Source organism: Betta splendens, chromosome 21, assembly GCF_900634795.4.
Source record: "Betta splendens chromosome 21, fBetSpl5.4, whole genome shotgun sequence".
Taxonomy (NCBI): domain Eukaryota; kingdom Metazoa; phylum Chordata; class Actinopteri; order Anabantiformes; family Osphronemidae; genus Betta; species Betta splendens.
The window spans coordinates 1997419-2021671 of NC_040899.1; the positions used below are offsets into that span (position 1 = coordinate 1997419).

Sequence of the window (24253 nt, forward strand, 5' to 3'; positions counted from 1 at the left end):
GGGTGAAGAGTCGAACAGCGATTCAGAAACACGTTACAAGAGCTTAGAGTCAAACAGAATTAGCAGCCAAAACACCAAAACCTCAGTCCAGAACGGGGTCAGGTTCAGTCTAATACAGAGGCCAAAGCCAGAGACAGAAACAGGTGAGGGAAGCTGCTGAGGTTCAACAATTATTAAGCTACTGTAGCTGGTCATAGTGGAGGAGTCATTGTGATCTGACTGCATTAGAGCCTGAACACAGGCCAGATTATCCAGATAAGCATACGGGTGGAGGGACGCAGAGGCATCTTAGCTATTACCATGCTGATGGCAGGGTCCTCATTTATTCCACTCGCCCCCTCCCTCATCAGACTAACGCATTGTCCACAATGAGCTGGACTGAGTTACGCAACGCAAACTCACAAACGTAGGGACAAATTAATTCAGCCTCATAAGCAGCTTTCCCTCCCCGTCCTGGATTTCCCATTGCGCCAGCGGCTGGTGACATGATACGGCTTCACCGTTTGAACAGAATGTAGATAAATTAGCCCCCCCCCAGGACCCCTCTGCAAACTCAATATAAATAAAAGTCTCTCTTTCAATAACAGAGGCAGGCAGACGGAGGGAGCGCCGGAGTGAGACAGACAGAGAGGGATGGAGGGGCTCTGGGGACGTGCTGGCGTTTACGTTTGCTGCCATTGAAGTTGTCCAAAGCCTGGCTTTGCTCGCCGCTTAATGGTGCTTAATCACGGAGCTCCTAAAATAGGCCATTATATCAGCGCCGGGCTCTAGAGTTACACAGAGCCCTTTGGGCCCCAACAACAGAGCTTTTGTTAATAAGATCCCATTAATCAGATCCATTACGGAAGCCATTGATCCAGCAGGCGGCACCGTGCTTGATAAATACCTCAAGAATAAAAAACTATTTACGAACCTTGTCTAAACCGCAGCTGAGGTGTGTGTGTGTGTGTGTGTGTGTGTGTGTGTGTGTGTGTGTGTGTGTGTGTGTGTGTGTGTGTGTGTGTGTGCGTGCGTGCGTGCGTGCGTGGGTGTGTGCGTGCACAGCCGATGGGTGGGACAGGAACCACGCAGTCTGACTAAAGACACCCAGAGGACTGGTAGCAGAGCTGGTGTAAATAGTCCTTGTGCTGCAGATAGAGATTAATACTGAGCTCAAACTGCAAATATCTGCTAACCTCATTTACACAAACGACTCTGTGGGTGAGGTCCGACGGCGCAGAGTCACGTTAGAAAAGCCGCTGGGTGTCGCACCGTTCTCACTTCTAGGGCAAAGGCTCTGCACATTAATGGGGGTTAATCAAGAATCTGGCAACTGTGCACTCATTGATTTCCACTTTTCAGTACTTGTAATTAACCGACCACTAACATAACTATGAAAACCGCTAATTAAAATGGATGTTGACTGCAGCATTGGTCGTTTTATTATCAGACATTGCTCCAGTCATTCACGCCGGGCCTCAGTTGTAGTATATGTACAGTACGCACTTGCTTGCAAGTCCACTTATTATTGCCACTCCTGTTAATCAGTTGTGTCTTTCCCATCAATCTCTTCCTCCTTGCCGCCTCCTTCTCCCCACCCGATCCGTCTCCCTCCACTCAGCCAGAGACAGACGCAGGCCTCTTCACAGCAGATAAAGCCGCTAATTTCATTAATTATGAACCAATATGTTGCAGTGTAAGAACGTCTGTGAGTGAGTGTGTGTGAGGGGGTGGAGGGGCTGAGGGTCTCTTAAACAGGCATCTGGCCCATTCTGGCATCCAGGGAGCAAGACAATGGAGGAGAAGGGAGAGTCAGGAGCAGAAGGTGGAAATAATATGAAGGTCAAAAGTAACATAAGAATCGCTGCTTAAGGTTCGAACACGGGTTGAATTACGACCACCTGCCTGTCATTATGTTGGTCCCAGTCGTGACCTGGAGCCAAGGCAACGCCTCACACACGTACACGTACTCGTCAAACCGTTACTGATGGCAGAAATAAAGTTCAGCAGTTTTATTCTGCATTTTCTAATTTGGACTGTACTGCACAGGTAAATCAATACCACAGAGAAATATCCTGTGAATTCAGGAAAGTACACACAGCCTGTCAATTAAAGTTGTACCAACAGCTCCAATAAAGATTAAACTGCCAAGAAAAAGCCGCAACCCACTGGCCAGCAAAAATATGGAGACAATGGAAAGACTGGACCAACGCACCCGCTGCAGGTCAGGATGGAAACTAATGGAATTATTTAGTTTCCAGCACTAAGCCCTGGGCCCAGTTCTTCTTTAGGAAAGGCCCAGTGTTCACATGAGAACATGAGCAGCACAAGCTACTCAAACGGTGAGGAAAGAAATAGCAAGTTGTGAACAAGTTCCCTCCTGATCAGAGTCGACCTCCAGGGTCAGGACGCGGCGCCGGCCCGGGACCGGCCCATGCCCGCTCTGCGCCCTGACAGGTGTGCCCCTCACGCACGGCTGCTCCTGCTACTCGCTCCACGTCCCACACATCAGGAGGCAGCAGCCCGGTGGCTGCGGTCGCGCTCCACCACCAGGCCGTGGCCCAGTGGCGGAGGCTCATGTGTCCTCCATATTAATAGCAATTGTGTGTGTAAAGTGTTTCACATCAGCCCGCTCTATTACAACAGCTGCCCTGCAAATCACCACAGGCTGCCGCAGCTGATGACTCGTTTGCCGCCATCTCGGCGACGGGCTGTGGATTCATGTGACGCCACCGTTTAATTTGAAAAGGTAACCAAGTGCTCTTTTATCGGCGGATTATTGCCATTTCATTGGTCGCTAAATAGCCGTTTAACAGGCCGGATATTGAAGGGAAGCACAGTATTGGATGGGAGCGTTGTGTGACTTCTACACAGGAGGACGGCCGGCTCGTTAAACGCTGGTTAATGATGCGCCCAGACACACACACACACACACACACACACACACACACACACACACACACACACACACACACACACACACACAGCAGGCCACCTTTGGACCCTAGCGAGTGTCCTCAGGAAAATCCCGGCTCATAAAGATCACCTGATTCGCTGTGCGTTGTAAAGAAGGCTTCGGTTTGGGTCCCACTGTGGAGAGGTTCTGTGGTCCCAAAGCACCGACAGACGTCTCCTCCAGCTCGGCCACAGACGCCTCGTCCTGCCCCGTGAGCAGCAGCGCCTGCTCCGACCTTTGTTTTTTGCTTTGTTTGTTTGCCACTGTGCAGAAATATTTCTGTGGAATCTAGTGTGATTGCACCATAGGTTAGCGACACCCATCCATTACTGCAAAGAGGAGCCTTGTATTTAAACTTGGCCTCAGCGGCAGCTATATTTATCAGCTCTTCCTGAGCCGAGGCCAGACGCAGGCCCAGCGCCTCAACTTTACTGCTGAGCTTTCCCCACACATTCCTGCAGCCGTCACGGCAGCCGTCTAAAAGAGGCCTCGGATGAATACCGAAGAGTGAGTCACTGCACATGAGTCACCGACGGTTAGAACTCCACAACATATCTACACTGCAGACACAAAAGTTAAGCATTTGGTTTTGGTGTAATCTATGATAGTGAACACTTCCACATCGTGGGTGCGAGGCTACGTGCAGACCCACTTTTTATGATTTGTAATTAGGTTTTATTGTCCCCAGTCGAACCCTTAAACATCACAAGCAAATTTGACTAGAAACGCTGTTGACGAATCAAGTCAAACTCATCCTAAAGGCTCCGTAGCTGTATCACAACGTGCAGACTGGACACAGAGTCAATATTAGACCATCCTGCTCTCACCTGGTCAACAAACGCAGGACTGCTGGTCTGAGCTTCGACCAAAAGGAGACTGGAGACTTCCTGTGATGAGGAAACGATAGATTATTAACAACGTAACACCCTCAGATACTGAAATGATGGCAGAGTACGAAAGTCTCCACAGAACAGACTGAAGCTTTGCGTCTCCATTTGTTCGGTTTTGTTTCTGGTTGACTTGCAAATATTTGGAGTCACTTCAGTCAAGGGCCTGAGCAAGGGAACAATACTACAAATACTATTAGTACTAAGGTTTAACACAGAATGTAAATGCTCAACCCAACGACCTGCAGCAGCAACAGCAGCAGCAGCAGCAGCGGATGAGAGTTGAATAAGTTCATGACGGACGAGGGAAGAGTTTTGGTTGCTAAAGAGCGTCTGTGTTTCAGCATGTCTTCAATCCTCCCTCACACAAGCCAACACGCTGCTGTTTACCATGTCTGCAGCCTGAATAATGCAGGATGGAGGGAAGCGAGGGAAGGACCTGTACAGTACATAACAACACACACCTCCACATCTGTGTGAGCATTTAAACTGAGGTTTGCTGAAGACGTATGAAGGGAGCAGGACTGAGGGAGGGTGAGAGCAGAGGTGAATGCTGCAAATCATCACTTTGACTTAAAAACGCACTCATTATGTGCAGTCATAAATTATTTTGCACAGAAACACTAATTTTGCATTAGACTTACAGTACGCGGGTTGGGCAGACCAGCAATATTCATACGCTCATGGGGCTTTTTCTTTCCACGCAGCTTTATTCCCATTTAGGGAAGCTTTCGGTCCTGTCTAGAGGGGCACGCTGAATATAGGTCAGATGCTCAGTGGGCTCCACTGGTGGCACTAAGGATGGCACTGCAGGTCTCCAGACGGCAGCAGCCGCACCAGGGGACTCCCTCCACCACGGCTTTGCTTGTGTACACACACACATGCACACACATGCACACACTAAGTGGTTAGCACACAGCACTGCTATTAATACAGCCACAGCCAGTTTAATATTTAATTGCGTTGATGGACTGCATCTGTGCTGCTCTGTGATGCAAACATTATTATACATACTAAGTGGCTTAATTGTAATTAGAGCTGAAAATTTAATTAAACTCAACAATAAAGGAGATCACAGCAGGTTTTTTCTCCCCCCCTCGTCTTTTAACTCCTTCAGCGCTGCAGCCAGCTCCTGTCCAGAAGCATCACCTCGGGTGAACGCTTTCATCGGACTAACAGTTTTTAAACAACTGGACTGAGGTTCAGGCTGAACTTTGAGAAAGTGGACGTATACTGTCAGTAAAAAGCCCAATGGACATGAAACGCATCCTGCAGCTTTATTTCTAATTCAGGTCTGATTTCTCATCACATCATCTTGAAGCATTTCATTTTGCAGGTAGAATTCAAATCATCTACGCAGCAACTACAGCGCTGTTATTCAGCACATGGGGCTGTACACACACACCCTATTCAGGGACCATTCATGGCTCCTGATGTTTGACTCAGACACAGGACACCATTCATTCAATATGTCGAAATATCTGAGGCATAAAATTACAATGCATGCAATAACAAACAACAAGAAATGCCCTGTGCCTCATATTTCCCATCAAAAACATCCATAATAAACAAGCGCTGCAGATGCGAGCAGCAGCGGCCGTCTGCCGGGCTGTGCATTATTCATCAGGAGCCAGGCGTGACGTGTGGGCCGTTCGCAGCCGGGTGTGTAAACAGCTGTGTTGCTTGACATGCTTTTGCACTCTGGGCTCAGTGCTAAGCGGGTCTGTTGGTCCTGATCAGAGCAGAGCTGAGACGACAGGCCAGCCAACGGCAGGCACAGGGTCTGAGCCCACCCCGTCCACGTACACGGAAGCAGGCCCGTATTACAGACGGACACATAGGAGCCCAGACGAACAGACGGGACCAAGGAACAGACCTGCGGCGTGTCAGGGTTTCATCTCTGCTGCTGCTGCCTCCATGTCTGGCGGGAATGTTATTGAATAAACTAAAAACAAGGATGCACCAACTTCAGAAGAACCAAGTAACGAGGTTTCACGTTTTCTAGAACAAATGTTAACGTGTGTGTCATTTAGTTGCACAACGGGTACAAACATTATTGCAATTAGGCCGAGCTTCAATCAGCACGAACCCCATCAAACAGCTAGAAAGCCCAAGTGGGAGCGCCTCGTTACATGAAGGTCAGCTCCTCACACCCACATCGTCTTAGATTCAATTTACAGGAATTAGCTCCCCCTGCAGAGAGACGCACTGCTGGATATATTTCAAAGAGAAGAAGAAGCAAAAACGACTGGAAAAACAAAAATACAGAGGACAGAGGAAAAAGGGAAAGTGAGCGAGAAACAACTTGTAAAGTTGAAGAATCGACGCAGGGACTAATGTATTCAGTGTTTACAGAGCACGCACCAGGCCTGATGACATCCAGACTTCTCGCCACGATCAAATGAAAACTTTCCACCGACTGCTTCTAAGACTTGTGACTGAGAGGCTGCAGTCAAAAGCATCAGCCGTGCAAACAAGCTGCTTTGGACCCGTCACTCCACAAGCAGAGCACATTCAACCACAGTGAAGGCGCATCTGGACACCAACGACTGAGCCTTTTAGCATTTTATTGTCCAGACCTACACAAAGATCACATTTTGGTAAATACTAAGGAACTGGGTCATTACTATAACTAACGCATACTGCACATATCAACCTGTAGGAAACTTCTCATAGGGAGCAGTACTGAAGGAAGACACAGGTGAGAGAGGAAGGACGTGAAAGCTAAAGTCTGAACACGTACAGTTCACATAGAAACACGCGTGTGGCGTGTTCACATTGTCATTATTATTCCACACCTCAAAGTTCTAGTCAGACTTACGTTCAGTGTTCTGATCATTAGTCTGGTGTTTTCAGGTGGTGGCCACCTGATGGACTGCACCGTCTGCCTCAAATACTGCGTGTAGCTATGGTTACACTTCTTCATGGTACCACATCTAATAGTGATGCAGAAACACTGACGTGTCAGAAGTACACTACACAGTACATATATCACTTTGATGGATGAGGGCTGACTGCAGCACCATAGCAGCAGACTACATTATGAGGTACATCTGACCGAAGTGGCAACAGACTATGTAGAATATACATGTGACACCCAAATAAAGGCTTGTGTGTCTAAAACTGCCTTAAGTGAAAAGATTAAACAAGTAAAACATTCAGATCAAGGTGCGTGGAACCAGCCAAGCTCTGCAATCCGACTGGACCCAGGAAGCACCTTTCAGCATCATTAGCTAATTGAATGCAGCATTGATTCCATATAAGTAATAAGTGATATATGGGGCTCATATTAGTTATATTAGGTTAAATAGGCAGCCAGGAGGTCATGCGCACGGGACGTTCTGTATTCAGTCATAAATTGATCTGCTAGATTTTATTAGATTGGTGTGATGCAGCGGCTGCATGCAGAGGTTTATTAAAAGCAGTGTGTGATGCAGTGCAGCAGGTATCAGAGGCACTGGGTGGATGGATTTCACGTTTCTGCAGGAAGAAAACTTAAAGCACAAAAGAGAAGACCTGCCTCCGTCTTGTCTGTTGGCTCTGCAGGCGGACAATGAATCAGGGATGACAATGGCCATTACTCGTGGCTGTGCTGCCTATCTGTGTCTGTTCAGCACGTGGGAAAGATCTGCAGGTGTGATTATAAACTTTACAGCTTACTCCACTGCTTTGAAAGAATCTGTGGGCAGAGGATGATTGTCAATTTTATTAGCAGAGGCTTGCAAAATATAAATCTCATAAAAAATTACCAGGCTGATACTCTTCTTGTAATTCCAACATTTTTATAGGCAAGTCAAGGTTGAAAGTGCAGCAATGCGTTTTTCAGGTTTTTATGATGGCATCAGCAAACGGCGCTGTAGTTAATGACAACGCACTTTTTACGAGCGCAGTCACTCGTCAACGCGCGGCGTGGCCACACCCACACCTTGACCTGATGGTGTGACACACGTCGGTGACCCTGTGATGCAGGCGCTCGCCCACGCATGCGTCGCCGCGCCGTCATGTTCCAGGCTGCGCCTTCATCAACATCGCTCAATAAAATGCGCCCATTCGGAAGCTTTACTGGATTAGTTTGCCCAATTATCTGCCATCCTCAACGCTGATGTGGACAAATGCTGGATCCATAAGGTGGATGTAACAGGCGTGTGTTCAGCTGATGTATCGCACGGCTAATTCCGTGATTACATTTTCAGTGACCAGACCTTTTCCTGTCTGCTAATTGCAGCAGGTTAAGCAGCAAGGCAAGGCAATAGGAATCTATTGGGTCATGTTGCAAACACAGGTCTGTTCTCTGTGCAGCGGCCGCCCATCAATCCTCAGTGACATGCAAAGTGTGTGTGTTTGTACATCCATTCACTGTGAACTCTCGCCTCGCTCTCATATGACCAGCCTCTATAAAGCAGCATCTCCATTAAAATGAAATACACGTTGGGCAGCGCAGCAGGTCCTGTTTTACAACTTCAGTAAAAATAAAAGTGTTTTACAGCGTTATTGTTTTCATGTAGCGGGTAATGACAGAAATGAAGCGATATTTTATGTGGACTTTATGAGGGGTCTGCTGGTTATAGATATAATAAATGGATGGATTCTCACGCTATGCCGTGACCTGGGGCGTCTGTGTGCAGAGGTTAACCTTTGTTTTATTAAATGAAACCTGATCGAAACCTGTTCGTCTCTCGCTCATCAATATCTGCGTTAACCCCCTGATGACTCATTGTACGAGCAGGAATATTGATCTCAATCACATCCTCTCTGCTTTTGATGAATTTTTCAGATCTATACTTATCTTATTCATATTTTGCAATTATTAATCATCGAAAACTGGGATTGGGGTTTGATTAAGAAAGCGTCTGACCTGAATACGAGCAGCACACATCACATCAATTTGAGATACGGTGTGTTTTTGTACCAGAAGGAGAAGCTCATGTCAATGCGTTCAATCGGTCGAGCGCGCAATATCAAAACGAATAAAGAAATGTCTAATGCTTCTATTAATTCCTGTATCTATATTTAAAAGGGAACATACAGTATTTAAATAGCTGCAGTAAATAAGTGGAACAGATTCTACATGAATAAATGATTAGCATCAGCGATTAAAACCCAAATTTAAAGAGAACGCATTAATCACTATTATTTAATTCATCCTCATTTATAATAGAGAAAACCAATATCTGTCATTGGCTTCTTACTTCTAGCTTGTAAAAGTTCAACTTTAGACCAAATGTACAAGACTTTACAGCTACTTTTTACAGTAGTTCATTAATTTTCTACAGTCTGTCAGCGCCTCTGTCAATCATTGAGCTGCCTGCTGCTCCGAGGGATAAACAACTATTCAAGGTGCTTCCTATGAGCATTTGAAATGTAATATAAGACAAACAGAATTACAATAACGAATCATTTGAACAACATCTAAACTGGCCAGGGATCAGGAGTCATGTGCTTTTAATGAACTTCTGCTCTATAACCCAGTACGCTTTACTCTGAACACAGGAACATTCCCACAGGTGAGGATAAAGTATGCGCATGATCAGAGTTGTGAGCGTTGCACGGCGCATTCGTGGCCGCTGTGTCCTGCTGGACGCTCACGGGTCGGTTGTGACTGGGTGTGAGTCGATGCCAAACTGGGCTGTGGTGGGCACCGCTGCCTCTCTCTGTTGTTGTCATGTGTTTATGAACGCGGGCAGCCGAGGGGCCAGAGAAGGGCCTCGACTGGACCGGGCTGAAGGCGCCGTGGGTCAGTTCCTACTCCCCTTCACCACCTCCACCACAGTCTGAACCCTGCCCAGACCCGTCAGGCCATGAGCTGGGACCAGAACGGAGACGAGAGGCCGAGGTGGTGAAGGCTGTTTTCAGTTGATCCCAGTCAAAGTGGCCACAGGGCACGCACGCACGTACACACGCACACATGCACACATGCACACATGCTCAAAGCTCAGAGATTTCACTTTCAAATGTGTTACCTGCTTCACTTTCCCTTTTAGGTTTAGCTCACAAATCACATTAACATAAATAAACTATTTATGGACCTGCAGCTAATTTAAAGTTTGAATTCTTAGAACTGAATCGAAACCTTAGAGCCGGGTTCTGCAGGTTCCAATACAAGGACCTTCATCTCTAAGTACAATCTCCAGCTTGCAGAACCAAGTCACATCACTGCACTCAGGCGGATTCTCTGCATCAGCTTCTGCATCAAGCCTCCAGCATGGCAGCGCGCTGAAACTGCTCTGGTTCTCAGCAGATAAATTCCCACACTGTCGTGACGGCTCTGGCGGAGCAGAGTGGCCGTCCCGTCCTATTCTTAGCAGAGTAATGAATGGTGGCGTTTAGAGCGGACATGTATTCTGATTAGACTGTCATTTGGAGGGACGTCTGCGGCGGATACATGGAAAACAACAGGAGTGCAGAAAAACAAGGCTCATGCTCACTGTCACTGACTGCGTCTCACAGACACACACACACACACAGGGAAACATCCATCAGTCAGATCTGGTTCAAGCTGCCTTGTTGACAGAGATTTCACAGCACTCCAGTTCTCTCAACACATGCACACATGTACACCTCAGTCTGCCTGGAGGGGGCCGGGTCGGGTCGGCAGGGCGAGAGCCGGGCCCAGAACCAGACCGGTGCTTTACGTGGATGCTGGGTCACTGGCGTTTACCAGGCCTCTACTGCTCCCTGTTGGCCACAGAGGAGACCTTCCACCTCCCGCCCCGCGTTGGTTTATGTCCTCATGCACCGTCTTCCTCCTCAGACGCTGCCTAAGCCAGAAACTGCTGCACGCTGGCTTCACAAAGCCCCCCCAGAAACTGAGACACTGTTTGTTTGATTGCTGGTTAAAATATGTGGTGTCACTGCGGGATAACAAAGTCTGTAAGTGTCCTGCATTACAGACGCATAACATGGCGAACGCATCCACACAAGCAGCTCCAGTTACAGCCGGCGCAACCTGTTTCTGTCTGACAACGTCTCGCTTTTATCCTGACTGGGGACAGACGCTCTGCAGAATAACCCCGTCCCACCGCACACGCAGCGAGGGTCAGCTCATGCTATTTATACAGAGCCACACAAAAAAGCCACTGACCAGAGAAACCAGCAGCGGCCAGTGATGTGTGTGTGTGTTAGCAGCGTGTTTAGCAACTTGAGCTGAAACTTATTTTTGTGAGAAAACAGACAGGATGTGGTGAATTCTTTTGTTTCTTGCTCAAAAACAAGAGCTGTTGTGTAGATATTAGTGTCAGAATAATTGCACTTGATTTAAGAGGCTGGCAGATTAATTCTCTTTGGAGAATGTTTGAAGTTGAAAGAATCTCACACACAGTGGTACCAGTGAACCATTAAAGTCGGTGGTGGGAAATGAACACATGCTGCAGCCAAATTTTTTAATTCTGCAATCCTCCTAAAAAGTAGTAAATAGCCACAATTACTTCCAGCTTTGACCCTCAAACATGAAAAATTCATTAAATATTGTAGCTTCATGTGCTGGATTTACACTGAGAATCATGCACCTACACAATAAAAGCTGTGGACTAGACAATATACTCTAGTATACTGTGCATTCAAATACTCTACACCTGCTGAAAATAGTTATATTTGTAATAAATGTATTACTGTAAAGAAAATACAATCTATGTTAATTTCCAATTACGCAAATATTATTAAAATCATTATTATTAAAATGTTTAAAAGCGTGACTGATCAGAACAATTAGGGTGTTCTCTCCTATTTCACTTTAGATGGACCCATCTACTTAGCACATTATTATGCCTGTATGGTCATATTAAACCTATTCGTTCTAATTTTTAGGTTCTAAATATCACAAAGGTGATAAATATATATCTGTAGAATTATTATAGACGTAACAGTGGGGGCTGGAGTCCGATGGGAGAGATTAATATTAGGAAATGGTTCTTAAAACCCTCATTGATTTTAAAGATTGTCACAGAATGAAGTGAGAACAGTCAACTACATACTTTTACTGCAAGTAAAGTCATTATAACAAAGTATAAATAATACTACTAGTACTAATACTAGTCCTGCTGTATCTCAAATTTTGTGGATGAACATAGGAAGAATCCTAAACTGTAGCTTAAGGCTTTACTTCTATTTTTAATCAGTACCTGTTTAATGAGCTCACGATGATTTAACTCTGATGCAGCATGTTGCGCTTCTACACTTTAGAGCCTCAACCTTCCTCCAGCACTAGCGACGCCTGCCACCGTGAACCTCAGTCTTATCAGAGCAGCTATCTGATTCCTGTGTGCCTGGTGGGAGGGGGGGTCTGTTGGAACATATGACACACTGGCTGGTCCACAGCCCAGGCTTTCAGCTCCTGTTACCAATGAGGAGGCCTGATGCAGAGCGGGGTTTGAGGATGTCCATACACTTAGTGTGTATCTCCGCTCGGTTGCCTGCTTGCATGCACAGTACATGGACCGACATTCATGGAGAGTGATGTGTCTGCGTCTGTGACAGTCGTGACTGATATATTATAACCTGTGGGTGACCAGGAATGTACTGCCCTCTTGTTTTTTGCTTTTCCTTTTACAAACTGCTACAACTGAGCTAAAATCAGCATTTGAAGTCAAAGCCACATTAACAGTGGGAAAGTTGTGAGAAAACCATCAAAGGCAAAGAAAGAAGCAGTTAAGAAACACAGAGAGGGAGTGAGAGGTCGAGAAAGAAAGGAATGGAGAGACAGAGCGGGCAGAGAAAGAAGATGCAGAGTCGGAGCGAGGCGGCGACATGTGTTATTTATTTCCCAGTGTAAACAGAGAGAGAAGTCAGACATAATCAATAGGAAACTCCAGATTGTAAATAGACGGGTCTAATAGCCTAAACACTGGCCGCTATAGTTACACACACACACTGAGACAAGGAGGGAGGCTCTGCAGGGGAGGGGGTCAGTGCCGTAACACAGAGATGTAAGAGCACGAGGAGCGAGACTGAAGTACACAGGGCGGGCAACCCTTATTTACCAATGAAGAGCCCTGATGAGAAGATAAACACACAGGAGACAGTCTGGACAGAGGCGGGAGAGAGGGAGGAGGACTTGAGCTTCATCCTCCACTTTGTTCTAGCAATAGATAAGTAGCAGCAAATCTCCGATAGAGTGTGAATAGAGACTTATCTCAGCATTAGTAGAAGAAGAGGCTCGGCGGTGTTTACAGAGCTGCTAGCCAGGCTCATTTACCCACGGTTACACAGGCAGGTCTCCCTTTTAGAAGGGGTGGCTTACCTGTCGAGTGTGAGGCGGAGGTAGCAGCGGTCTCCCAGCGAGCTCACAGGCCCCGTCTGCGTCTGCAGGAAATGTAGAAACACATCAATGTGCAAACAGTGAGGCACTAGTTCACAGCAAACACCAGCTGATCTTTAGCTCCGCTGATGATGTGATGTCTGTCAACCACCAACTCCTGGAGATCATGTACAGTCACCGGTGGCTCCAAAACTAAAACTAAAACTTGGTAAAACTTGAACAAATCCATCTGCCTTAGATGCTCCTACTGCATGAACCACAAACCCAGTTTCAATATTAGGAGGACATGAATAAAATGACACAAGACATGTAAAATATTTACATTTGATGCCAATCTCTGAAATCTAAACATTGATTGGCTGCAGCAAAAATAAAGAACGTTGCGATACAGACGGAGGACAGGTATGACACAGAAAATGTTTTAATACAAGCTGCAAACATTTTAAACACTTCTCAGTTTCTGTCAACAAAGTTTTTCAATGCTGATGTTGCTCAAGCTGGAAATAAACTCTGGTTCCTTGATTTTGTTTGCCACTCAAAAAGTCTGGAGTATTGTTAAAAACAGGCATTATGTGTGATTACATTCTTTTTTAATTACAACTTGTCGGAGACTGGTACATTCAGACCTAACTAGTGAGTAAAATGAAACCAGTCTGATTCAGAACCTCAAATTACTGCTAATTTGGTGATATGATTAGAGACCAACTTCCAGTAAACATCCACTGAAAGCCTGACCCATTAACAGCTGCTCTAAGACATTTAGTGCACATTCTGTAGTAACTTTTCACCATTCTGTTCCCAAGTGAAAACAGGAAACACGTTCGCGAGCTGCTTTTTACTCAGAGTAAATACTTGTGCAGAAGTTCTTGCGCTTGAGTTGAGTGTGTCAGCGTTCAACCCGTTTCTATGGGGGATTTTTTGGCTGGCGTGTGGTTTTGGTTGCTCATGCGGTGTCAGAAGTCATCAGGGTGAGGCTGAGCGGCGACCCCATGACCCCCATCAGAGATCAGATGTGAAGCACTTAGCGGTTGCACCCCCCCCCCTTCCTTCCTCAGCGATCTACTCAGACAACCTTCTCTGATTCCAGCGCTGCTGCTAATAAAGGCAGCAGGAGACTAATTCAACTCAACAGCTGAAGGTCCTGCTGAGGAGAAGACAACTCAGGAGGCCTGTTCTCCAAATGACTTTAGACTGAAGCACTAATTGCTGACGTACTAGCAGAAGCCGTTACATACGAGGCCTCGGGACGCGCTTACAACAGGTGAACTCTGTTGATATGGTTTTACTGCGTTTCAGCATCACAATGTTCAAACTGTGCATAAACAAACAGAACAGGAAAAGCTGGGCTGCAACTAAGCCATAATGTCGTTAGAGATGGGTTTAATTTAATAAAAATGTCCTAGTTGCATAATTAGAATGAGAAACAAAAACATTACAATCATATCTACAACGGTTAGAAAAAAGGTGTAAGATTTAATTATTTAAAATGTAAAATATAAAAAAATATGTTTAAATAATTTCTTTAATTGTTTTACATATCACATACTGAACAACCTGCTGCTAATTTACTCCCAGTGCAATTTATAGTGCAAAATAATTTTTAAAATGTCATTTAATGATTTTTTATTCATTTACTATTAATACATTTAATAACCACATTTAAAGCTTGAAGTTAAAATGTTGTTGTTAAAAAAAAGAATTCATTTATTATTTATATTCTTTTGAATATTGGCAAATAAACTGTTTTGGTCCATGGTAAAATAAACTGTCTCAAAATTATGACCTGAACACAAAATATATGAAGTGTGAAATGAATCTGAGCCTGTCATCATTCCAGGTGTGACCAAAACAACTGAATTTGCTTAAATGGCTTCAGTTTAAAAGGCTGAACAAGACAAGCAGTGCAGAAGACGAGTGACATCAGAGCCGTTCGCTTCCTCCAGACACTTGTTGTGTAGAACCATTAATTGCTGGTGCAGCGTGGGACTGTGGGAACCGCCGCTCACTTCCCTGCGTCGGAATGCCTGCTTCATTAAATGGCCTGCGCGGGACGGTTTTGAGGAGAAAAGGATGATAGTTTCTCAGCGTAATAACAGGCCTCAGGATAAGCTATGTTTAAAGCACACCGCAATGGCTGCGCTGTCCCGCGCCGCGGCACTCCATGACCTGGCTGCTGGGGACGGCACTGGCCAGACACAATTAGTGGTCACGGATACCAAGGTGCGTGTGCGTGTGTGTCTGGTGGGTGTGTGCGTGTGCACGTGTAAAGCCACAAAACCCACATTCCACATTCGGTATCAGTGTGAGTGGGCGTGTGCTGCCGACGACAGTCAACGTGTCCCTAAATAGGAGCTGGTCAGGCTGCAGGTCAGTGGACATCTGCCACCTACAAGCTCAGTGTCACCACACTTTCCCTCTCTCCTTTTTTGTTAAGTTCTCCACTTTAAAACTGTCAAACTACATTTTTGAAAAGTTTGTGATGAATTGGGAGATTTAAAAACCTGCTGCTGCCGCTGAAGGACCCGAGTCTTATTTTTCCAGATAACCCATCACTGCACATTACATCAAAATACACTCAGCCGCTTGTTTGTTTTTTTGGTTGCTTTCAGCTTTCTTTTGCAGCTTCTACCTTCGCTTTTCTCTTCAATTAACAAAAGGAAACCATTCACTTAAAAAAAAAAAAAAAAGATATAGAGCTAAGTGTGAGCAATGGGAGGTCTGATCTGCACAATTTGGCCCTGCAGGGGTCTGAAAAGCAGTGTGTCTGTGTGTGTGTGTGTGTGTGTGTGTACACGTTACCTACATATAAAGTACAGAGCAGGAAAACATGTTCTGTCATTATTATCTATTTTGGTAGCAAACGGCACTTTCAAAGCTCATGCATTACTTTTCATGTTTACTTGCCTTGAGCCTCAACTCTAAGTTGGTCTCAATATCTTTAAAATCTCTGATCAACTGTCTGAATATTAAACATGGATTCGTTGGCTGGTGGCTTTAACATGTAGTTATTATCAGGACAGTTCTCATCCTCCACCTTTACACATTGCTGAGGTCATCATCGCGTCCTTTTATTCTCACCCAACGTTGCTACAGAGACGCTGCCGTCTGCATCATTAAATCATTCAGATCACATTATTTACCAGCAATTAAAAAAACAAATAAGCTGGAATGTGGGCTTCAGTGGCTCAGTGGACCGTGTCCAGGCTCTCGCAGGCCTCTGGTTACACTCACTGTAGCCCTGAGTCGCCGTGTACCGTTCACACACACAGCCGGCGTCAAGCAGTTCTATTGGGGCTCTTCACATTGTCCAGACGGCCCAGTGTCAGGCAGCCAAATGAATGGCTGTTTATATTAGAAGGCTGGTTTAATGAATTAGACCCATAGCTCCTCTGTGTCAGCACCAGGCGCATACAGACCAGACTCCCACCTTTCCTCACCCCTTCTCACCCCTCAGACGTGGGAGGGGGCACCCTGATTGCGTCCTTCGGGACGGGTGAGTCAGGACTCCCTGCTTATTTACTAAGGGCATCTGGCAAAAGCCGTATGCAGCGCTCCTTTAACATCCCCCTCACCCATCGCATCGCCCCCATGGAAGCAGAGACTGGCAGAGGCCTGTTTACATACATGTGGGTGGGGGAACGGAGCGGGGGATTTCTGAGCAAATATGTATACAACATGAGGTTTGCCACCCAGCCGTACGTATATACAGGCCTCCAACGAGACCCCTCTGTTTCTACTCATAGTCTGGTGAAAAGAAAAGAGCGAGAGGTGGCTGTCATCTCACATCTTCATCAGATGACTGAGAAAAGGAGTTTCACACTCTGCCTCAGGACAGACAGATGGAGGAAACTGGATCAGAAAACGGACAGGGAAGAAGAGGAAGAGGGGGAGGATGAGGAGGAAGCAAAGACGGAAGACGTCTGACAAGGAGAAGAAAAAACAAAAAGAGAGGAAATAAGAGTATGCAGCGAACCTGGAGGAGAACAAGTACAGGACAAGATAAAAACAGGAGAGAGAAGTGTGGTGCAGGAGAAAAAGAAGAAAGGAAACAAGTGTCCACTACCAAGAGCAAGTACACTTCTTAAACTAGATGCTCAAATACAATCACAATGAAAAAAGCCACAAATTCTATAATCATCAGCAAAACTAAAACGCACACACACGCATCGCCTATGGCTCAAACACACAACCATGAGCCATGAAATGATGCCTGCTCCCCTCTCCTTCATAAACCAGTAATCATTTGTCGTGCTCATCTCGCCTCATTTTCTTTTGTTGTCTCCTTCGCCCAGTCCCTCTCTCCCTCGTCTCTAATTTACCCAGCATCCTGCAGCGCGCAGGAGCCTCTTAAATTGCCTTTGTCCATTTGCGTATGAAGCCGGGGACAGTGTGTGCGCCCACTGTTCGTGTGTGTGGAGGGAGTCTGTAGCAGCAGGGTGGTGGGTTGAGATTGCTGTAATCATGGAGTGCTACCTGTTCATTAAACACACAGTGGGAACCCTGCTCACAGCGTTTAGCTACCAATTAAAGCGGCACAGGCTATTAACATTAGCAACATTAGCTGGAGTGTGTGTGTGAAGAGCGAGTGTTTCAGCCATTTGCAAAGCAGCAACTGACTCGGGCAGCGACTGTGTAACTAACAGTTGACTGATGCAATCAAGTGAGAAAATAAACGGACAGAGTTGAGTAGGGGATGATTCAGGAGGATAATACACAAGGATTCAAAGTCTAACTTTAGCCAGTGATGAATGGTTGTGATTATAGCACAATGTGTGTGAGGATGGTGGGTGATTGCTCAGGTAGGGGGGTGGGACTTCTCCGGTCTTCAGGAATGGGAGGCCTCAGAGGTGCGACGATGATTCTGTTCAGTGTAATTATCCATCTATGTTACTCCTGCGCTCACACAATGGAGTGTGATTTGATATGGATGAGCCGCCCTGACGGGACCTCACCGCGGGTTCTCTAAGTGATTTTTGGATCCTCACTTCCCAGTTTGAATGCAGAAGTTGTGCCAAAAAGAATATCCTCAAGAATTCCACAGAAAACTCCTCAAAGTTCCTTCGGGCTTTCAGTTCAACGGCAGCGGCTTGACAACATCATTTATTAATCCAGCTTCTGTAGTCAGTGCTGATGGACACATGACGAGTTAACTTACCTTTACCTCACATCATGAACTTGTGATGTGAACAAAGCCCAGCACACGTTTTCAGGGTCACTGACCTGCTGATCAAGAGACACGACCATATTTTCAGATGTGCTGAGATCTTGATAGCCAAGGACTACAACTCAATTATAAACTGCAAGATGACAAGGATGATTGTGAAGTCACTTGAAAAAAAAAACTTTATCAAGACAACAATCCCTGATAAGACAGCGCTTCTTGAGAGAATAGTTACAATTAAACCATTTTTAAAAACATTATAAAAAAGGCAGTCGATCATGGGTCTTGGGACAGTGAACCCCAGTTTGTCTAATTATCCCCACATCTAGTGTTTCATTTTGATAAAAGACTTTAGGATAGTAAAATTTAAAATGCATAAGATGCATTGCTGGGCAAAGACCAAATACCAACACAAACACTTTGCTAATGAATACAGGACAATTTCAAATATACTGTACATTAACTACAAAAAATAAGTGCAGAAAGATTTACTTAAGATCTTGATATGAAGAACTATGTATAAAGAAGTATCAGGTTAAAGGTGGCAGAGAAAATGTAAAATAAAAAAAATCTAATTTCTTTCAACTAAACTTTTCCATCAGCTTCCCTCCGCGTCATCTCCCGGGTGCCGTATTTAATAACCATCTAACGACGGACCAGATAATGTCTCAAGTATAATTGTTCACCGGGAGCAGTAGAAACATGCAGTGCCATTGTCTGTCTGCCTTTTGTAGTTAGTTAAAAGGTGGATAAATAAGATGCAATTTAGAGACTTTTAAGAGATGATTTTTCCCCTCCTGCCTTAATCACGGTGAAATTACCTCTGGGTGAGGGCTGTCATTAAAATAGAAGAGGCACTTGCTTCTTGGATGCTCCAGGCGAGCATGAAGCGCTAATAGCACAGTGCCTCATGGCGCTAACGGTTTTAACAGGTCCTGAATTATCCTGCTGCGCCGGTAGTCGCGTCTGCACCACCCACTCACACAGGCTTCTTATGATGTCTATTTGTAGTTTGTCACAGCTGTTTCTGCGATAAATAAGCAGAGAAATGCACTTCAGTTCAAACTCAATGTCTTTCCCCAGTATTTCTTTACAAAGTAAAAGCCCAAAGGTAATTTGAGAATGCAGCACAAGATTGACTTTGTCCCTCTCACATGATAGTAGAAAGGAAAGTGATTGGTGCCTTTAGAGCAGCGATCTCGGCCCGGGTGCCGGTCCCTCGGGGGCTCCTGGCCCCGGGCTAGAGGACGGGCTGGCAGGCAGGAAGAAGATGGTCAACATCCTCCAGATGTTGGGCTGCATTAGGGCCTGACAGCCTGTCATGTCCCGCCTACGCTACCACACAGTTCCATCACCTGCCATCTGCTGCCAACACCTCCTGAGGGATTTTTGGTTCTAACTACTGTGGCTTTGTTACACGCAAAAAAGTGAATGTACGATTCCTCCATGTGGAGGTTTCCACTGTGACGAATGGAGAAGGTGGTGACACATTGTTGGTTGCTAGGTCAAAATGGAGGGCACTATTTACCAGCGCGGCTCCTGGTTTATACTTAGTGGGATCATAATAAAAATGCCTATAAGTTACAGTATTAGGTGCCATTTGTCCAGGAGGAAAGTCATGACATGAAGCATCAGATGACCTGGAATGCAGTTACCTGATCTGAATGGATCCGTGGTTCGGGACGAGTTCGACCAGAGGGGAAAGGGAAAGCAGCCAAATGCTGAGTCGCTCTGGGAACCACTCAGGCAGACGGAGGCTGACTGTGCAAAGCTGGAGGCTGGTTTGAACATTACACAAAATAAAACATATTCAGTTTTTGTTGACCTCTCCAGTGGTAGTGCTGGCTAGCTTAGCATGCAGCATCAGTAAAACCGACCAAATATAGACGGGAATGAATGAATGACCCACCGAATGAGGCAGCGACTGAGCCACGGATGTGTTGATGTTTGGCTCCATCTGCTGGCACGAGAGGAAACTTTAAGTAAAAAAAACTTTAAGTTCAAAAAATTAAAAAAAGACGGGTGTCACCCGCTACTGCGTCCACACCCGCCGGACAATATTAGGGCCAGCCCTAATATGTCTGTTGCTTTTTGAAGCCATTGTTACAAGAACAATCGTCATTCACAGACCAGCTGCCATGTTATCATGTTGTAGCGCAGGGAACTAGTTCTGACCAATACACGAAATGCTTCAAAGCGTAGAACATTTAACTTTGATTGCAGTAACGAACAAAGCCGCGTGTGAGCAGCGGGCATAATTTATAATCTCCCTCGCCTCCATTTTAAATCCTAAATTCCCGCTCGACAAAAGTACCCGGATCAAACCCCGGGGACAAAACGTCTATATTTAATTGGGGGAAAACTTCCCAATTTGAGCAATTTACAAAAGACCATTAAACGGTTTCAAACACGACAGCTGGATATTTTTAACTGGCGTTATTTAGCATTTAATGCTTAACTCAATTAAAACGCAACGGTTTTATCCCAGTCCGCTGGAACAGGGGAACGTTCAACCAAAGATCGTTTGTCAGGTTAAGATGCATCACTGCAACTCTTTTCTAGTTCAACAACCAGGAGATTCTCACACTATTTAGGTGTATTTAAGTTCTGAATGTAATGTGCACCTAAAGTAAACTTGATTGTTTGCAATACTTTAACTGGAGTAAAATTGTACTTATACCTTTCTTCTGGCACATGTCACAGTTCATACTTGAATTTGTACATCTCATGCAATGGATAGAGAGTCAAATAAAAGAAGCAGGAAAAGGGCTTGGTCAGAAAAGATCGTTTTATTTAGCCTGGGATACATACTCTTGTTATGTTTAGATTAGTCCTCTTATAGAAAACACCGTAGCTTTTCAAAATAAAAGCAATGTCAATTTAATTCATTATATGTATTGTTTTTTTAACACACTTCAATAAATATATTTTTTTGTTGCTTTGTTTTTTACAAAAACATAGTGAGTGTAAAGACAGTTAAAGGAACTGGAAAGGTCAGCAGTGACACAGGCCAACGCAGACACAGCAGCGTCAGGGAGGTTATAGGCCTGAAAACACCAGTACAGTGTTGCACACTACTTTGTTGCACACTACTTTGTCCACATCACAATGGCAGATATAAGTTGAATGTTACGCACTATCTGACAACTGGTTTGCAAAGACAGGAGGGAGCTAGTTCTAGGTTAAGACACGTGGGTAACAGATAAATAATGCACCTCAATGCAGCACCCTGTTGTTAAGCATGGTTCAGTCCACAGTACATATAGACCTGAACAACTTTAAAGGGTTTGAAGTGAAGAAGCGAAGCCTACACTTCAGCAAACAAGGTGCAGCACTGGGTCGCAGGTGATCCAATATACTGAACATCATAGTAAAGCACTGTAGTGAGCGGCTGAGCTCAGCGGCCTTCCGAGAGGTAAACACTCCTTTTTCAATACTGCAAAGTGAACAAGTCGGGTCAAGCACAGTGAAACAGGACAGTGTGACGGATGCGTGATGGCGGTGTTAACCCTATCGAAGCTACCATGTATGGCAACGTTCTCGATACAACCGGCAGTTCATCACGGTGAACACTATGCTTACGCAACAAAAGCCTGAGTGAAGGGAAGAATCTGCGACTGCTTGGAACTCATGGGCTGATTTGTTCATCCGACAGCGTCACACTGATGATCTCTGATAACTAAAGCCACAGCCAATGGAGATAAGTCACTCACATTGAGAAGGACATTGTGTTTAGCTTTGTGCATTAAGAGGGAAACCAGGTCCGGGCAAGTCATCATCTAACAGAACCCAGAATGTTCACAGAAATGGCTCAAAGAAGTGTTTGCAAACTGCAGAATTAACCCAAAACCAGTAGCTGCCAAAAGGTATAACACACAGTAATGTTATGTTTGTTTATGAAAGTGTACAGTAAAAGATTCAAGACGTAAATGTTGGAGTTAATTTGCTCAAAAGCTCATGTAACGGTTTTGATCATTTAGCTACAAATAGTAGCTCAGGTGTGAGCTCGTACCAACCTTTGTTTCCACGGCCTGGTTTCGCATGTGACCTGCTGCCATTGTTTCGATGCGGCAGCACAGTTCTCTACCATCAGTCTTAGTTGTAAATACATTGTGCACCTGATAAATAAACCAGATAAGACTCAGGTGCTGAAACCTGAACTGACAAAGGTCAAACCCACAGCTAAAGTAAATAAAACCACCGCTCATCTACCAGCCAGTTGTGTTTCCTTTGTCAGCAGTCATGTAAAGTGGAGGAAAGCTAACACTGCGGTTTGCTTTACTGGAGATGATGCATCATTAATGCGAGGAGATCCTCTGCAGGTAAGCAGATCTCAGAGAGAGCGCCTCAGCGCCGCTTCATTCAGGAGGAAGTACGGCAGGTTTGAGCAGGCAGCAGAAGCAGTCTGCATCATTGGACCCGGGATTCAGGCATAAACACACCAGCACACATCCCTAGGCCTCCCGCGAGTCAGGCAGTTATTAATAGAGCAAACCAGCAGGCGCTGTCACTCTGCTTAGTGCTCACGGCCAATTATGAAGCTCTGCAGGTTTACCCACCCAAAAACACGCCAGAAGAAAAACTAACTCAATATCTGTACCATCAATGCTCCAATATCACAATGTCCTCCACAATTACACGCATGCATAATAGCCAGTGGCACGGTAGCTCCGCAGCCTCCTCAGCTCGGTCGCTCCACCTGGAGAAGAGGAGCAGGAACAACAGGACGCACCTGAGGTGGGTTCAGCTCCCAGCTGGGTCCATGAGCTGGTGATCTGTGACAGTGATGTACTTCTACATCCTGACCCCGAAAAGGCCAGAATAAACATTCAAATGGTCTCCTGGTCAGAAGGTCCATCATTTAAAACATCCCACGAATCACATCTGGCTTGTTTGGTCTTTTTAACGTCCTTAAAACCTACTGACGTACTGGTTAGTTTAGATTTGAACCCCAGTCGTCCAACGTCATGTTACTTGATTCTTAGTGTGTGACTGAAGTAGAATCAGGTGTTTTCCTGTGTAGACCATCAGGTTCTAGCAGCGGCAGGAGATCATCGCTGACGATGCCAAAACATTGTTTATAGTGAGTCATACTTTGTTTAGTCCTCTGACTTTCTAATAGCGCACTTCTATTATTATTGCTACATCACTACCGTACAAGAACCTTCACTTCCTACACACAGACACGGGAAGCGTCCAACACTCTGCATGTGAGCTACAGGAGGTCACACTACAGTATGAGCACACAGCCGCCGCATCCTCGCGTCTCAGCCGTCCCTGCGTCCACCGCACCACAGCCCGACGCACGGTGGGCGCAGAGATGAGCAGCAGCCAGCGCGCGGTAGCGACGTCAGGCCGTGCCCGTTTGAACCTAAACCTCATAGATCTCTGTTAAACTAAAGAAGCACCTGCTCGTCGTGTTTTACCGAGTTGAAGCAGGGAGTGTGTTCAGTCAGGGGTGTTTGTATTAATGTTAAGAAGCTCTTGGCCATTAAACATGAAACGTTCTTGTGTCTTTATCTTTAATCTGAGCAAAGTTCAGGGTTAAGGTGAAAAAGCCGAAATGCTGAGGAATAAGGCTTCGTCCATCGGCGGCTCCTACTCCTACTGTAGCTCATTAAACAGAGGGTCGTAAGCAGTCTAGTTGTCACCAGGAGCTCAGGTGACTTCCTCCCTAACGAGGGAAACCCACACCGTCGTGTGGACTGTGTCCTCACACACTAGTCCGGTCTCTGATGAAGCGTTCCTCCTCCTTCCTCTGGCCACACACTGCTCATCGCCGGGAACGCGGGGGCACCGGAGGTCAGATGCGCCCGTTGCCGTGTGTGCTGCTTCGGCGGCCAGACGGGGGGTGGGAGGAGTAGTGCAGCTCCGCCATGGAGAATGTGGAGGAGGAGGAGTTGGAGGAAGAGGAGGAGGAGGTGAGTCCGCAGGCTTCACAGGCCAGAGCCAGCTGCCGCAGGGCATCCAGGGAGTCCATCTTAGCGCCCCGCAACAAATCGCTCTGGCCCTGCAGC

The 24253-nt window shown here is 45.7% G+C and overlaps 1 protein-coding gene and 1 long non-coding RNA gene across 6 annotated transcripts in view; both read right to left on the reverse strand.

The window, feature by feature from the left end:
• LOC114847339 (uncharacterized) overlaps nt 1–20996 on the reverse strand; it is a 77096-nt gene extending 56100 nt beyond the window's left edge. The window contains exons 1-4 of one of the 4 annotated variants that reach the window (XR_008693491.1): nt 20146–20996; nt 19892–20014; nt 13058–13119; nt 3763–3822 (exon numbers count right to left, since the gene is read on the reverse strand). This is a non-coding gene — a long non-coding RNA (uncharacterized LOC114847339). The remainder of the gene's footprint in view (nt 1–3762; nt 3823–13057; nt 13120–19891; nt 20015–20145) is intronic. The other 3 variants (XR_008693488.1, XR_008693489.1, XR_008693490.1) reach the window with 3 other exon arrangements.
• A 10-nt stretch (nt 20997–21006) lies between these two features.
• plcl1 (phospholipase C like 1) overlaps nt 21007–24253 on the reverse strand; it is a 37019-nt gene continuing 33772 nt past the window's right edge. For both annotated transcript variants that reach the window (XM_029136411.3, XM_029136412.3), the window contains exon 12: nt 21007–24246. In XM_029136411.3, coding sequence (XP_028992244.1) covers nt 24040–24246 — 207 coding nt within the window. In that variant the 3' untranslated portion in view covers nt 21007–24039. The remainder of the gene's footprint in view (nt 24247–24253) is intronic.